Raw genomic sequence first — 18,211 nt, forward strand, 5'->3', positions numbered from 1 at the left:
GAGAGGGGTGGGACGCTACACTTTCTCCAATTAAAAGATTGTCAAAGGGACACAACTCATGTATGCCTGGCCTCCCTCCTCGCACCACATTTTACAGGGTTTTCTTTTTTTTTATCGGGCTAGCTTAGAGTTACAGTATATATAAACATGGACAGCTGCCTACTATTAATTTCAATGGAAGTTGCTCAGTGGCGTTTGAAAGGACCCGAAAGTATACTTCCGCCTTTTTTTGGAAGTTGCTCCTCGAACCTTTCATAACTCAATGGTTAAACCTCAGCTGCTCGCTCTTTTTGCTCGTGCTATATCGCTTTGCTAGCCATTTGCTAGCCGCATCAGTCATTCGACTCATTCTTGACAGTTCCGGGAGGAACTTTGACCTTTTCTTCCGTCATTCTCCCCCGGACATATACATGCATGCATGTACGATACGTGGCAACGTGGTTCTGTTGGTCAGTATATAGCACGTACAAGCTGACCAAAGTGTTCAATTGGGCCAAACTCAACACACTGGCCGGCACATGGAGCTCAAAACGAGAGGGAATGCCAACAGAAACATATTGCGGGGGATTTGGGCAAAAACAAAATGTGGGCGCTACCCACACATTTAGCTCATTCCACGAATGTCTGATCCTTACAAGCTGTACCTCGTTGGAAAAGGTGACTAATCAACGATGGCAATTATATAAAACAAGATACCAACCAGGTATTATTGAAGGGGAGAAATAATCGACTAAAGTTAACTTTCCAAAATTTGTGTGGGCAGTTTATATATATGTGAAATGGGATTACTAAGATTAAGGTCCTTTGCAGGCTGGGCACGTTTTTTCAAAGAAAAAAAAAACGGCGGGGAAACGAAAAGAAAATGCAGCAGTGTCCCGTGCCCTTTACTTGTGGTCGTTCTGACATGCCTTTTTGTTTTCCTTGCTGGCAGGGACCTCATCAAGAAGTTCCTGGTGATCGACCGAGCCAGACGGCTGGGAAATATGAAGGTGAGTGTCCCCCGTACCCTGAGTGTTTGTCCCCCTGTGTCCCCCGTATCCCCTGTGTTTGTCCCTGTCCCTCTGTCTCTGTCCCCCTGTGTCCCCCGTATCCCCTGTGTTTGTCTCTGTCCCTCTGTCTCTGTCCCCCTGTCTCTGTCCCCCCGTATCCCCTGTGTTTGTCCCTGTCCCTCTGTCTCTGTCCCCCTGTCTCTGTCCCCCCCGTATCCCCTGTGTTTGAAAAACAGAGGCGGAAAAAACCCCCAAGAAAAACAACAAAGGTAGCCTAAATTGGCAGCCCTTTGTCCCCCTGTGCATGCCAAATGTCTGTTAGTAGCGAACCACAGAATGCCACCTATATGTTTTAGAATTTAGATGGTCCAACGTTAGCACGTCGGCTAAAGTCGTTCTCACCTATCGGCCCCCTATGCTAATTTGCCCAGTCAATAATTTAATCCAGGCTATACGTGCCTGCCTGCACCGCACAGACCATCTGATGACTCCAGCAGGTATAGTTTGACGTCAGCTAAAGAGTGACTACAACATGACCATGTCTACATTTGTTTCCAATTAGTTGAATGCTCGGGGAGGGCTTGCAGAAGAGGTCGCCGCCTTGCACTCTTTTAAGGGGTGTGTGTGTGTGTGTGTGTGTGTGAGTGTGTGTGTGTGTGTGTGTGTGTGTGTGTGTGTGTGTGTGTACGTGCACGTGCACCGATGACTGTAACCTATTTGGCAAGCAGCGTAAATATAGCTAGCTATTCCTCTTTTGAAAAAAAACGACCCTTAATTCCTCTCAGTGGATTGAAATCTTTTACTCCGACGTCACACACAGCCACACACAGCCACACACGCACACACGCACACACACACACACACACACACACACACACAGTGTGTGGCTGTGTGATTTTGGCAGCAACAACTCGCAGCGCTGCACACAGGGAGCTGCTGCTCACTCCAATGGTCCAAATAGCGATGACGTCCTTAGCAGTTAGCACCCCATTATACTTTTGCTGGAAGCCCGGCAGAGAGACGGTTGTGTGTGTGTGACCCCGTGCAACCTCCTCCTCCTCCCCCAGACCCCCACCCACCTGCTCTTGACTCCTTCCTGCCTTGCATAGATAGATACAGTACAGTACACCGCCATTTCTGTTTGTTTTTGTCGCATTCCCTAAGCCAATCATTTGATGACCAGCAGTGGTTCCCAAACTCTTTCATGTCAAGGACGCCCCAAATTGACACTAATTAGCCCGCGGACCCCCATTTTTTAAACGTATGCCAGGGACCCCCCCCCCCCCCCATAAGAGAAGATTCTCAACCCATTTAATTTCAAGGACCCCCAGTTTTACATGCATATTAGTCTAAAGACCCCCATTTAATTTAATGGCATTTCTATCTCTGAGACCGCCAATTTATATTGACAAATCAATGTTATTTTAACTCTGAGAGTGTTGTTTGTACACTCTCAGAGATACAGACCCATACGGGTCCATTTGGTTCCAAACTATCGTTTAGCTATAGGGACCCCCTGGAACTCCCTCAGGGACCCCTGGGGGTCCCCGGACCCCACTTTGGGAACCACTGCCCTATGGAGACAGTAATTGATAGTAAAAAAAAAACATATTTTTTTTGGGGTGAACTATTATATCCTCTCGTCGTCACAGGAACACAGTCAAACTTTATTATTTGCTCTGTGACTCTTCCTCTGTCACATGACATTCTCTATCAGACCCAGTGAGCAACAAGACAAAGGGCACTTTGGGAGGCGGGAGAGAGCTTTTCACTCGCTTCACCATTTTGGGGAGGGGTTTGCAAGACTTCTTTTATTTACTTATTTATTCGTTTTGTTATTCCCAAAGCGCTTTGTTTGGAGTGAGAGAATTACAGAGTGGAAAATTGGAAAGCGTGTCCCATTTCAGCAGCCTGCCATTTTTCGCGATTCGGTCAGCGTGGATAAAGTGTTCCCTATTTAAAACCCAAAGGACCGGAAGTGGTTGAAGCGACGTTACTCAAAAAAGCAACAATAAACACAACAAAAAAAGTCAGGGGTATAATATAACAGCCGACCTCAGTATATAAGACGGTGTGATTAACTCCCAACCAGACATGCTGTTGGTATCTCTAAATACATTCGAGGCTTGAGGCGGTGACCAGTTGTGAGCGACAAAAGTCGTATACACCATGACGCATGCGGAAGAGCCAGCTACGCCTGTTCTTCGCGGCCGTTATACGCCACCGACCCTACCCGTTACTAGAGACCTATAGCGGATGGAGTTTTTTGTCACCATCCGCCAACCACAGTTACCTGAGGCGGCACCCGCGCGGCTAAATCCGCCATCCGCAGGACTCCAATATGCCATGTGTCGAGTATTGACTATACACTGATAGCGAACACACGGCATTCACGGAGAGAAATCAACACGGAACAACGACAACACACCCGGCCCAGCCACAGATAAGGTGTGTGTGTGCGTGTGTGTGTGTGTGTGTGTGTGTGTGTGTGTGTGTATCTCACTGCGACACAGACTCACGGTGTTCACATGCTGCCAATAACCACACGCTGGGCACACTGTGGGGTCGTTCATTTACACAACACTGGTGCTAATCACAGAAATGTGGTGTACTGTAAAAGGGATGCTCGTTTTGTTAGAATAAGTGTTATTTATCACGTGTTTTTCCTCCCACCCTACTGTATATGTATTATGTTTCATTGTTAAAAAATAGATTTTCTTTCTAATAATTGATCACATTGTGTGGTTTTGATTAACTGTACATGACGCTTTTTTTTCTCTTTTCTTTTGGTCAGAACGGGGCAGATGATGTGAAGAAACACAGGTGGTTCAAGACCATCGACTGGGACGCGGTGCCTCTGAGAAAACTCAAGGTGAGTGTCTGCCCCGACGTCTGATAGTACGTATGACCATCTGACCCCTCAAAGTCGTATGATTTGTCACACACGTTACCGCACGTTCTCCGCATTTGACCCATCTCTTGGAGCAGCCAAGGAGAGGTGAGCTGCAGCCGTGCCGCGCTCGGGAATCATTCGATTAGTTGATTTCCATCCTGTTTCTGTCCCAGTTCAGATTGACATGGAAACTTCTTTTGCATGTATGGGCAATGGAGTGATGAACGATCAAATCTTTCACACGCCATATAGTGAGGATTGCCTAATCTTATCCGCGTCGATTTGTGCTACGCGATGAATCACAATCAAGATTCAGACACCTACGTATGAGATCTCCTTTCTAAATTTGAGCAAGAACCATGCAGCACTAGTTGGCTGTCCAATACATTTTGGTTGCCGTTATGTTTTTGCTACGATAGAGACTTTAACCCATTTTGGACTGAGGTCGATTAAGAAAAAGGCTTCTGAATCCTAAGATTTTTCTGAAAACCCCATGTTTCTATATGTCAGCGGTGCTCAACCTTTTTCATGTCAAGGACCCCCAGAATTATCTCTATTGGGCCACGGAGCCCCATCTCAAAATATGTAGTTCCAGGGACCCCCCCCCCCCCCCCCAGAAGCCAATATTTTAGTTAAAAATGTTCGCTCTGAAATATATATTCAAAGATTTGCACCGCATTTTCACGATTTCTCAAAAATAGCAGATCTACAAGCTCATAGCGCGCCACCGAGTGGCGCGCTATGAGCTTGTAGATCTGCTATTTTTCAACAGCTAAAGTATAACATAATGCTTGAAACACCAACAGTGATTTAAGCGTGTGCTTGACTTAAAATCAAGCACTTTGATGTTGTCTGTGGCCACATTTTGAGCGTAGTATGAATGTTCAGCAACTGAAAGACGATAAATATTGTCACGGAAAAACAATCAAAGTGTGATAATCGTGATCTCAATTATTGTGGAGGAAAATTGAGATTCACATTTGAGCAAGAATCGTGCAGCACTAGCATCCATCTTAGGTTTTGTTTTTTTATTCCACCGTCACAGTTTGTGTCCTACGTTTCTTTATTAGGTTTCTATAAATCAAGGCACTCCTTGGAAAAGTTACACGGAAGGCTAAAGCTGAATTAGAACTAAAACAGAAAATAGTACATCTGTAACTAAAACCACGTGTATATATACACGTGGACCAAACCTAATGAATCGAACAAAACATTATATTTCATAATACTGGTCGGAGTGTGTCTGTGCACATTCGCACATGCACGTGACTTCATTAAAAATAGCATCCCCCCAAAACCAATCACCACCACACCACTGTAGTCGGGGGGGGGGGGGGCCTGGACAAAATCCTGCTATTCAATCCAGCCAATGATTGAAGCTCATTTCATTTAATGAATCAATAAAGTTGTCTTCACCTTTTGCGGTTGTGTTTAACCCATTCTGACCTGAGATCAGATTCATACGAGGTTTTCCACTGGACACACACTGGTCTGATTAACCCATTCTGACCTGAGATCAGATTTAAAAAAAATGTCAGTCGTTCTTCGATTTTTCAAAAATAGCAGACCTACAAGCTCGTAGCGCGCCACTCGGTGGCGCGCTATGAGCTTGTAGATCTGATATTTTTCAATAGCTAAAGCACGATGCAAACACCAAAACGGGTTCCCGTTCAGAATGGGTTAACGGGGGATTCGGGGACATTTCTGTGAGGTTAGCGTAGAATCAATTACCCCGAGAGGAAAATTGGATCCTCGAACCGGCGAATTGAAAATGAGAAGGCAGCTGTCTGTCTGTGTTGTAAAAAAAACGGGCATCTGGCGGGTGGTTTATTATTGCTGCTGTGCTCTTTATCCCCAAAATGCTGTTATTGAATCTGTGCTGGCATGAGACATCAATCCCAAACATTTTAGCAAATGGCTCCCTTTTGAGTCATTATCTATTATATATATACTGTGTTTTGATATATAAATGGATTTTATTACAGCGCAGTGTAATCAGACGCATACAGAATAGCATGGCTTGATCAGGGTCGTTTGTTTTGTTCTTGTTTTCAATGCGTACTATACGGCAAGGGTTCCCAAGCCTTTGAGGCTGTGACCCCTGACCCCCCCCCCCCCCCCCTCCCCCTATGGCATGTTGACAGTATTACTGTCCAATTACTGTCCAATCCAATATTCTACGCTGATTGTTTTATTTACCTTTAGAGCATACGCTGAAGTATTTGCAGCTTTCAACCACGAAAATCCGGTGAGAAATAGTCCCGATGGGTTGTTATGATCAGAAGAACCAGCGGCCATGACAATGCCAAACGAAACCACCCTGCACGGCATGTTGTATCCGCTATTTATTTTTTTATTATTTTAAAACGGCCGAATTAAACGCATTAAACAAATACGCTGCGGTGGAACCCTGTATTAAACAATTAGCCGCCGTCAAATGTTAAGATGGCGAGTGATTATTAATTGTTCATTTTGTTGAATTTTTGATTTATTTAATTTATTTCCTAATTTCAATCTAATCGATGAACCTTTTGCACACCTTGCTGCTGCTGTTGTCTGTCCGTCCCCCCCCGCAGCCACCCATCGTCCCCAAGGTGTCCCACGACGGAGACACGTCCAACTTCGACGTCTACCCCGAGGACGACTGGAAGAAGGACGCCCCCGTGCCGACGAAGGACCTGGAGATCTTTAAGAACTTCTGAACAGCCAACCAACCCCGTAGTATTTATTATTATTAATTGTTATTGTTATCTGGATTCTTCGGGGGGGGAGGGAGCATCTTTACAGCGGCCCCCGAGAATCTTTTATTATTCGTTTTTTTAAAACACATCTCGACCTGAGGCCGATTCTGCAAAAAATAATGTCTTCTAAATCCTAACCGTTTTCTGTAAAAAAAAAACCCATGTTGCTGTCAGTGGTGCTCAAACCGTTTCACGGCAATGACCCCCAAGCTTATACGCAGAGTCGCAGACCCCCATCTAAAAAAAAACCGTATAAAATATACATCTATCTAAAGATTTGCATACATGTTAATGATTCTTTTCAACTATAGCAGATCTACTGCTATTTTTGTATAGCCAAAGTATAAAATAATGGTTAAAGTGACACAGATGCGTTCCCAGTCTTAATGCTTGTAGACTGCTGTGTTCTTTCGCGAAAAGGATGAAACAAACGCAGCGGTCTGCAAGGACCTTTACCCTTACGGATCCAGTAATGGACCTTGATCTGAAAAAGGTTGAAAACCACTCATACTAGTAATAATAATAATAATATTATTATTATTACTCATACTATAGTGTCACACACAAAAGTAACAAGCATGTTTTAAGCTTGTGGATCTGCTACTTTTTGCTATTTTTTTTTAACTTGAATCAAGAAACGTCACACTTTTGGAGATGATGTACAGCAACATATCTATAGTTTTTTTTGTTATTATTATTATTTTATGTTTTTCAGGAAACTTAGGTAGGATTTAGAAGTTATTTTTTAGACTCTGGTCTTAATGGGTCAAAAAAAAAGAAAAGTGTCCTTTTTTTGGGGGGAACTTTTTAACCTCTCGCACCGAGACGATGCTGAGAACCAATGGAAGTGCTTTGTTTTTTTTTGTTGTTTTTTATTACGTTTCAACAAACTGGAAAGAATCTACGATGCCGTGATATCTAATATCACCGCTAATGCATCGAGAACTATCACGTTCGCCTTTTGTAGGGTTTGTTATTTTGTTTTTGTCGGATGCTCTTTTTTAATTTATCTTAACCAAACCTTTACAGATATGATCTTTTTGTGTTTTTATTTTATTTTATTTTATTATATTATTATTGTCTTATTTCGTCTTTATCCTCTGAGCCTTCTCATTATGCAAAAAAAAACAAAAAACTAAAAGTGGTTTTCTTTGAAACCCAAAGGACTGTTACTTTCTACGTTTTGGAGAAATAGAACAATCAGGTCTTTGGTTTTTATTTTTGTTAAGTACATATTTTCATGTTTTATATATTTCGGTCTTGTATTGGTTTAGGGGAGAATTTTGGGAATTGTATAGGGAACTTTTAATGCTTATGATCCAAAACAAACGTATGGTTTATTCATATTTTGTGTCTAGGTGGAATTGAGAGAGCGTCCTATACCAAATGGATTGTAATAGATTGTACTGAATCGCTGTCTATAATTGGAACATTCATCTCTTCTATACCAGAGACTGAATGGTAAACGTTGGCTGGTCACAGAGACTGAATGCTTCAGGTCAACGTTGGCTGGTCAGAACTCAGAACTTGTATAGTCTAGACCGGTGGTTCTCAACCTGGGGTTCGGTATATAGGGCTGTCACCATTTCAAATTTAAATAGATATTTAATTGTCACAAATAATAGCGATTAACAAATTAAGTGTTTTTTTTTGCATTGAACATTGGAGAACATTCCAATTTGTATACTGGAAGGACTTTTAAACCCTTTTTTTAATACCAAATCGGCCAGATTGTCAAATATGGAGTAAGAAAGGGGGGGAGGCAAACATTGTGAAAATAGCCAATCTACAAGATGGTGTCGGGATTTTAGCCCTGACCTTGCCTGCAGTCAGACGGCACCCGGTTCCCTACAGGGTTGTTGATGATGACGACGCAGTAGTGGCGCGGTGGAACCATGGCCATACGAACGGGACAGAACAGCGCCCTCTGTAGGCGAGTAGTCTCCCACGCAGACTACGTTGTGTTTGGGTCCAGTGTACGTGGATGTAATGGTGGGGGCAGGATGCGGATGATTTTGTAGATCGGCTATTCTCACTCACAATATTTTATCTGTAGAAACGAGTCAAACTTCGTCAATGCAATGTCTATAATTGCTTGTCAGGGGTCCCTCCAGTTAAAATGTGATCATTTGGGGGGGTCCCGACTCCCAGCGCTGAAAGGTTTGGGTAACCCATGGTCTAGACTCATCACAACTGTGTAATATGCAGCAGTGGTGGACAGAGTGCTCAACCAGTTTTGAAAGAAATGTAAAAGGATTTATTTTCCCCCCTTCCTAGAAATGTAGTGGAGTAAAAAAGTACAGCATTTGTCTTTGAAATGTATAGTGGAGAGAAAGTTAACTTTAAGCCACTTTTTTGTTTTTACAGTACTCAAGTACATGTACTTATAGTTACTGTCCACCACTGCTCTGAAGTAAAACCAGTGAATTTATATTACAAAAAACAAAAGTGACTATACAGTAGCACAAAACGTGCCTTACTTTACAGTTACACGGGCATGATGTGTTGATCTTTTACAAACACACAAAAAAAAACTTGAAATGTAACTTTTTGGTTCTTCTCCAGCCAATTTCCACGACACACGCGCTACCGATGCAAGCTGTGTGTGTGTGTGTGTGTGTGTGTGTGTGTGGCGAGTGTGTTTGGCTCATATCGTTCGACTGTTAAGAAAATGTCACGACTTTTCCTTTTCCCAGTGGAGTTTTGTTTTTGTATCGCCTCAAACTTTAATGTGCTGTTGTGTTGGGGCGTCCCGAGTCGGGTCGCCCCACACACACACACACACACAGTCACACACAACCGGATCCAACAGTCAATGAAAGCATTATGGCTCCTCCAACATCGTCCAGTCTGTTAAGTGGTATTTGTTTGGGTAAAATGAAAAGAAGCGTTATAAAGCTCTATTCTGATAGCAATCAATGCTATAGTGTTTGCAGAGTTGTTAAAACCTGTATTCTGTATGTTCATGATTTCTCTGTTTTAATTGATCAGATTAGCAACCTGAAAATGCTTATTTTTTCTGTTTACTAAAACGAGCTGGAGAGATGAGGGGCAACACTATAACAACGATTGCTACCTGAATATAGATCTATTTATTCGACTATTATTTTAACCAAATAAATATCACTTCATTCCTGAACGCTGTGCCTGAAGAGCACTCGGCACACAAGAAAGAAGCCTCCAAAACGTCCTGCATTCTTCCAGGTCACTATGCTGTATACTAAACGTTACACAGTAACAGATAGCGTTGTCCATCATACAACTTGCCTGGGACACCATCGTGTATTCGGCTATTCGCCTAAACAACTCAAACCCAGATTTAAGAGGCTCTATATGCCCAGCAGCCATATTGGAAAGAAATCGGGGGCCTCGTCCTCTTGCCAATGATACTAATGAAGGCTCAAGGCTTATCCATTCACGTCAAACTGAGTCAGGGCGCTTATTTTTGGTTCTCATGGTTCCCTGGAGGGGTTCTAAATGACCCTTTTTACGGGTGTGTGTAACTCGGGAGTGTATGGTTCCATTTGCACACTATTGGGGACCCATTAAGAAGGCTGAGAACCACTGTTCTTGCTACACCAAAATGGAACCGAGCCTTAATCGGTATAATTAACACCTGTAAGGGAAGTAAGGAAGAGGCTCTCTGATTTCTTGCCAATATGGCCACTGTGCATAGAGCCTATACAGACCTCATGGTCCAATAGCAGCTCTTCGCCTCTCGCCACATTCGATCATAATTGTAGCCTATAGAATTAAAACCATCACTACTCGTAATGATGCCTTGAACACTACTACTGTACTTCGTATTTAATGGTTTCTATTAAAAAGAGAGAGAGATTAGCTAGGCTAGATTCAGTGCGTCCCTTGCGTGCGATTGTTTTAGCACAATGCATGTATTGTCCGTGCTGTAGCTCAAAGCCCCTGCCGACCCCTTCATCTGTTGTATTTGGGGTTTTTTTTTGCCGTGGTACAGTAAGTGTGTCTCGCAGCTAGGACTATGTCTTATAACGCTGAGCCTTTTCAATTTGTTTTTTATTTTTATTAAGTTATATTTGTTTCTTTTTTATATATATGGAACCAATCTGCATAATTTTCTACCCAGTAGAGCCGATTGCCTTTTCAGTCCCTTTACAACCTTAACGTTACGGAACTTTAAGAAAAACAATGGGTCGAGTGTTTGTGAAAGAAACGTAAAACACTGTAGTGACCTCTCGGGGGGTGTTTGTTTGGAACAAAATGGACATGAGCAGAAATAAACTTGTTCCGCTGTGATCTCTCACGCTGTCGCCTTAACTCGTCTTTTCTTGTCCTTTGAACTTGCTTCAGTTTTCAGGGTGGTAGATTGTTACACAAAGCAGACATGCTCAGAACACGACGGCATGCAACGTTTTCTCAGCTTTTATAATGGTCGTTTTCACTGGTATCTTAAAGGGATTGTGACGTAAAAAAAAAAGGTTTTGGAATTGTTCTTATTTTTTTTTGTAGGTTTTCTAATCTCAATTGCACCCAAAAAAACATGAACTTTTAACATTCAGTAGATTTTCTGTGATCTGGGGTTTTCTGGCTCAAACAGGTGCTCTGATTTGCCGGCAAATCCCATATATGTCAATGGGATTTGCCAGCGGATGTCACCGTTTTCACTGTGTTGCCTGTTTTCATTGTAGCTCAAAAGGCTTCCAAACCCCAAAGAAAACTTCAGACCACAGAAAATCCACTGAATGTTCAAAGTTCACGTTCTTTGGGTGTAATTGAGGTCATAAAACCTAAAACAAAAAACAAATGAAAATGAATGTCATAAAACCTTTAATGAACATTAGTTGACTTTCGTATACCGTATACAGAAATGAAAGACCTCCAGACCGCCGCATTGCTTTGGAAAATGGTCAGCAGCAGCAGCTTAATCTAGCAAATAAACAGTGAGTCATGGTCAATGAGCTAGACATGCCGGACCACCGGCATAGTCCTCTAACCAAGGCCCATTATAAACAATGTCAAGAGAAGGCCCCCCCCTTCTCTTGAGGGGGAATCAAAACAATAAGAGACTAGATCTCTACGGCATATCCATCTAAACATTATGTATAGGCTATACATGACGTTTAGAAATGAGGTGAAGGAGAATAGCAGCTGCTGCTATGTGTAATGGATTGTGTTTTTATATCGTTTTTCTAAGCACACGACATACAGGCCAGTGGTGGAAAGTAACTAAGTAAATTTACTTATGTTTGTGAGGTATTTGTATTTTACTTGAGTATTTCCAATTTCTAATACTTGCTTCTACTCCACTATATACATCTCAGAGGCAAATATTGTACTTTTAATCCACTACATGTATATTTGACAGCTTTAGTTACTATTTACTTTGTAGATTATAGGATTATTATTATTACAAAACATACTGTACATTATACCCACTTCAGCCCTATATATATATGCATTTTGGCCATTTTAAATTTGCCGATATACAAGCTCACAATGCGTCTTTTTTTTAAACATTTGAAAACGAGACATTCTGCATAATGAGTATACTTTCTATACTCTTCGTACTTTCTTTTTAACGTTTTGATGCCTGTACTTTTACTCAAGTAAATGTTTGTATTCCGGACTTTTTACTTGTAACAGAGTAGCCTATATTTCCACATTGCAGACTATAGTGATGCTTTTACTTAAGTAAAAAAATATTTGCCAGAAGAGTATCCGTGTGTTGTACATGAGATTAAGAGAGAATATCAGTCCCACGTGGGTGTCTTTATTAAAACGCTTTCATGTGTCTTGATGGTAAAAGCAGCATGTCCCCCCCCGGCCCCGCCCACAACACCTCCACCCCCTGCGGCACTTTTCATTTCCTCAGGTGTAGTCATCCGTCTCGCGGCTAACCCATAAACCCTTAACCACGTGCTCCAGCGGAGCCCTCCTCTCCTGCTTTGCTCGGAAGAAGCTAGGGCCATTATGTTTACAGTGGAAAAGTGACTCATGTTGTTGTTGTCTGGAGACCCCCCCCCCCCCCCAGACCCTCCCTCCCCGAACCATGGCCCTGCTTGTGGGTGATGACATGCAGGCTGCAGCCTTTCCTAATGAATCCCTTATGAGCATAGCATGCCTCCGGATGCTAACAACCAGCGCGGTGCGGTGCGGTGCTGTGCTGTGATGACAACAACGCATGCTGCAGTCTCAGGACGACCCGGGCCTGGAGTGACCTGGAGTTTTATGTCAATTTACTGCTCCGTCCGTCCGTCCGGCCACACCGGCACGCTGGTGTTTTACGAGTTGAAGATATAGCATCCGCGTCACCAAGTACCAAGCAGACTTCAACTCGCCAGAGAACGTAACCAGGGACTCTTATCAACCAGCTCATCTTTTTTTTTTAACTTTTGTCTTGAAATGTATAACGGTATAGTATAGCGCCGATGGATGCCATCTGCAGTAAGGATCCTCAAATGTGACCCATGCACCTTGACTAACACTTAAGTCATTGGATTTATAAATTAAAAAAAATCAGCTCTGACATTTATTTCAGACATGCTCTAGTAGGTGGATAATAGTCTGCCTCTGCCTGTGCTATTATTAACCCATTTTGACCTGGGAACGATTCAATTAAATGTCTTCTAAATCCTGACAGTTTTCTGAAAAAGCTATGTTTTTCTATTATGTCAGTCGTTCTTTCGATTTTTCAAAAATAGCAGACCTAAACATATCTATGATTTGTCATGTCCAACTTCCTGGTCTCAACTGTTTCTTTCCTTTCCATGGAGCAACATGGCGCCGCCCGTATACGGTCTTCGTCCTCGTCTCGTCCTCTTTAGACAGTCCTTGGTTACTGCCTTCCGTCTACCTAGTGCCTCCAACAACGTGTATTTAATGTACGTTTCCCTTCCCCCCCCCCCGTCTCCACCAGTGAGGAGCCCTCACTGGGAGGACGTAGACTCGTACGTATAGAGCCTTCATCCTATACTCCTCCCGCCCTACACTCCCCTGTACTGACAGGACGGGTGCTGCTATGAAGCGCGCTATATGAACTTGTATAGGTCTGCTATTTTTTTGAAAAATCGTTAAAATGTGCCTCAAATCTTTTCAGAAAATTGTCATGATTTAGAAAAGTTTTTTTTTTTAATTTTAATTTCGACGTCAGGCCTGAATGGGTTAAGAATTCAGTGACAAAATGTCATCCTCTCCGCCCATGCCTTCACTCCTGGAACACGGGCCAATTATGTTTTTTCTTATCTAGACGCTTAACAAAGTGGGCGCTTTTACCATCGTTCCTGATTTTATTTTCCCAAAAACCCGACCATGGACTGGCCAGCCCCCCCCCCCCCCCCCCCCCCGCCACACACACACACACACACATACACACATTAGATATCCGGCTACTTTGGTTTTTTCTCTTTTTCTGTGTGATGGGGGTATACATTTACAAAATAATAATACCAGCTGTTCCATCCACACGCTGTCCTCGGGTGCATGTGGGATATCCCAGAGACATGTTTCACATGCAGAGCCCTGCTCGGTGTGTACGAGTTCCCCATGCTTGTCTCTCTCTCTCTCTTCTGCTCCCCATGGGGGCGATCACAATCACCCGGGCCGGGCCCTGTCTGTGTTGGCTCAGCTGGAGACCGCTCTCTCTCTCTCATCACTGATGATGGTTTAACCGTATGTGTGTGTGTGTGGTGTGTGTGTGTGTGTGTGGTTTGCACTGTGGCAGCGGTTTCAGCACATGTGCCGCTTACAATAATGCGAGGGGGCTATTGTATGATGTAATGGTCTGGAAAGGTGTTTCCCTTCCAGTTGGTGCCGGCGGGATCGGCAGTTTCTTCCCTTAACGCATTTTGGGCGGTGACCCCTTTTGGTGTTATGGCATCATGTTATGCTTTAGCTATTGAAAAATAGCAGATCTACAAGCTCATAGCGCGCCACCGAGTGGCCGCGCTATACGAGCTTGTAGGTCTGCTATTTTTGAAAAAATCGAAGAACGACTGACATAGAAACATGGCTTTTTCAGAAAACTGTCAGGACGTATAGAAGACATCTTTTAGAATCTGATCTCAGGTCAGAATGAGTTAAGTAGAGACTAGAGAGCAGATCAATGGATGGACAAACCTAGATGGATGGATGGATGCAGAGAACCATTCCATCACAGGTGGGGTTGATGAGGTTTAGTAGAATGAACTCTGGCTGGCCCCTCTGCATGCCAAACAGTATGAGATGAATGCAGATGTAATTTAAGCATTAAGCAAAGCAACCTCGGGCTTATAACCCATTACAAACCGAGAAAGTGCCTCTGTGTTATTATTTTTAGATTATTATTTTTTTGCGTTGCCGACAAAGAAAATAGGCAATAGCAGAGACACACAAGCTCTGTGTACAGCTGTTATGACAAATCTGGAATGTGTGAGAAAACTATACTGAGTTTTAGATTTTAGAATCGGGTCTCAACCCAATTAATACCTGATTCTACTTAATGTCTAAAACAGTTTTCTATATCAGTTGTTCTGAAACTATTTCACGTCAAGGACCTCTAAAATTATACGCCAAGTAAAAAATGTTCAAGATTTGGACACACACACACTCATAGCCATAGGCTACTGTATGTGTATACTAGCTAAATTCTGAAACGGCACAGATGCCTTCCCGGTCTGAATGTGTTATGGGTGCTCTGTCTGCAACACAAAATGAAGACCACCTCCCCCCCCACGCAGGGAAACAAACGACGCATGGCTTCATGCAATTAAACGCTGTGACCGGCGAGGTGACGCAACTTAATAGGGTCGGCGAACTCAATTTGGTCTGTGTTTAATTATTTCTTTTTTTTTTTTTTTTTAGCTTCCAGATAGACGTCATTCAGAGAGATAGAAAAGGGGCGAAAATGCACTTTAATTCGTTGTTTATCTCGTTGGCGGCGTCTCTTGGAAGAAGTACTCACATTTTGTATGTATTTATTATTAAAGTAAAAGTATCAATTTGATTGATTTAATACTCAAGACATTTTCTGTTCATTTGTTTTTGGTCAAAGTACCTCAAAGCTGTGCTGAAGTAGTCGACCTGGCTCTTATAGGCCATAACAAAAAGGAGGAAGACACTGCTTTTAAAAAGTGCACATATTTATTTACAATATAAACAATAACTTAATCATGTGCAGGGGTGTGTTAATCAGTGAAATGAGTTGTGTGTAGGTGAGTGGATAATGTGGTAAATGTAGTGTATGGTGTTGGTGCAAACCAAAGGCTAAACAAAATCTCAAGTGTTGCTGCCATCAGGAAGAGAGAGAAAGGGTGAGTGTGGCCCTTTAATAGAGCACTGGCCAGGTGCTCCCAATGCACTGATTGGCACCCCTATATTTCCCAACCTGCAGGCCTTGTGAAGATAGAGTATAGGCTGTATAGGCAGCACAGACAGACCCTATATGGTAGGCCAAGCTATATACAGGGGGCTGTGACAAGTGTATAACACTCAGTTAACGTACTTACACTTACACTACAGAGGGAGATGAGTGGCTCTCCAGACACATCCTTTTTTTGTTCCAATCCAAGTCCCTCTATAAGCCTGTGTGTGAGCCCCACCTTGGCCAAAACACAGGGCACTGTTGTTTACACAGAGACCCTGCATGGGACCGCGCCCGTCACCACCTAATGACAAGCCAGGTGCCCCAACCCCCCCCCCCCTTTTCTCTGAAGCGTTAAAGGCCACCAGGACGTCCCATCCCGTCCGCCCTGTGTCTGACAGTCCTGTCATCAGGTAACGTTGTTGTGGATGCCACTATAGAACCATATAGACATAGAAAGGCAGACGCGCCCTCCTCCGTCTGTATCTCGGGCGCCATTTCAGGGAAGGGCGATCTTGATCCGCTTGCGCCACAGACGGGGACGTTCGGCACACCAGTCAAAGGCAAGGTGGGGGGGGGGGGGGGGGGTGTCTTTTCGTAACCCAGCAGGGCACGTTCAAAGCACTGTGACCTCTGGTCGTCCGTTCATTTCAAACCCTCTCGGGATTCTGACGAGCCCCGGGAAAAGACGCGCTGTGATTGGCCAGTATAGTCGCTTTGAGTGGCAGCGTGACTCCCCAAAATATGGCGGCCGCGATTCAGGTCGCTCCAATGAGTTATCTAGGTTTCTAACACCCCCCCCCCACACACACACACACACACACACCCTCCCACACACACACTACCACAGGCCACATTTAATTGCCTAACTACCACTTCAATAGCCAATAAGGAAACTATATAACTATACTGATATTATGGTCGGCGTCCACACTGAACATTGAACAACCATAGTGTTATCTGAACAACCATGACGTTATGTAAACAGTACATCAAACGGTCCAGCTGTGTTATCAGAGCTCCACCCACAAGGTGGGAGAGAGAGAGAGAGATATCTCCGGCCTCTGTGGCGCTGAAAGACGGTAGACCACCCCACCCCCATAATGCATTTATTTAGAGAATGCAATAAAGTCCTTAATTAAGCCAAGCAGTTGACGTGTGGTGAGGAACAAACTATATGGAGCACCCCCGTAATGGGTTCCTTCTTCTTTGGCTTGACCGAAAAGACCTTTGAGTACCCTTGGAGGGGAGGGGGAGGGGATAGGAGAGGAGAGGGGACACGTTATTTTCGTTTTCACATTATAGGCCAGACAGTGATTTGCTGACTGACTGGACTTGTGACAAATGATATCAGTGCACTGGAGCAGAGTGCACGCGGGGCAGGTGACTAATCTACCCGGCGACGTTAATTACAAGGGAGTCGGCACTCGGCGCGAAGTGTGGACTGCTTTGATTTGAAGGGGCTCTGGGGGGGGGGGGGGGGGGGGGTGGGGGGGGGGGGTGGATCAATGGCCTAGAGAGGGGCACTTAGGAGGCGGGGGGGTGGGGCACTGTCACTGTTTAGAATTCCACAGCGTGAAGGCAATGACGGTATTTCTTTTCTTTTTACAATAATAATTACATGACCCAAAAAATAGGGACCTTTGAAAGTGGACTCTAAAGACCATGAGTCTGACTCAGCTGTTTTCTACATGTGAACAGAAGACGCTCTATGGCACGTATTGCACGCCAACCATATACGTAAAGAACTCTGTTGTCAAAAAGAGTCAGGGTTCTGATAATGTCTCAATTAAAGTGTCCTCAAGTGGGTTCCAAATGGCCATGTGTATAACTGAGGTCCTTGAAATAAATAAATAGTTTGAGAACCACTGTGCTACACACACTAATGAAACAGAGCCTTAAGAATTTGTATATTTGGTAAGAAAGACCTGTGAGGAAAGTAACAAAGCGGCCCAATTTCTTTCCAATATGGCTGCTATGCATTATGGCCTATTATTCGGAATGAGACCCCCTGAAGCTACTCCTAGACCAGGCCTTGTGCCGATTTGGGAGCATGGCTTGTAGTATTTATTTAAAGACGTTTACGCCGTGGACAAAGCCAACTCTTGTCGTGACAAATCATGACGATAGACACAATGTTTTGGGCCAAACAAAGAATTAGAAAGTTTCTTTATCCCACGATTTTCCAAACCAGTTTTTTCACCCAGTGTCAATTAACTATCCTGGGCACTACACTCCCTCTGCCAACCTGGGGGGGGGGGGCAGCGGACTGACC

At 43.7% G+C, this 18,211-nt stretch overlaps 2 protein-coding genes across 2 annotated transcripts in view; one reads left to right on the forward strand and one right to left on the reverse strand.

Annotated features, from left to right (window-relative positions):
• Positions 1-10,902, forward strand: part of prkx (protein kinase X-linked) — a 58,580-nt gene extending 47,678 nt beyond the window's left edge. The window contains exons 7-9 of the mRNA XM_080758273.1: positions 932-989; positions 3,784-3,861; positions 6,459-10,902. Coding sequence (XP_080614399.1) covers positions 932-989; positions 3,784-3,861; positions 6,459-6,584 — 262 coding nt within the window. The 3' untranslated portion in view covers positions 6,585-10,902. The remainder of the gene's footprint in view (positions 1-931; positions 990-3,783; positions 3,862-6,458) is intronic.
• Positions 1-18,211, reverse strand: part of LOC308311680 (uncharacterized protein) — a 200,881-nt gene that overhangs the window by 56,844 nt on the left and 125,826 nt on the right. The gene's annotated exons all lie outside the window — the stretch shown is intronic.

This window comes from Protomyctophum bolini (genome assembly GCF_963924005.1).
Source record: "Protomyctophum bolini genome assembly, chromosome: 24".
Classification (NCBI taxonomy): Eukaryota; Metazoa; Chordata; class Actinopteri; order Myctophiformes; family Myctophidae; genus Protomyctophum; species Protomyctophum bolini.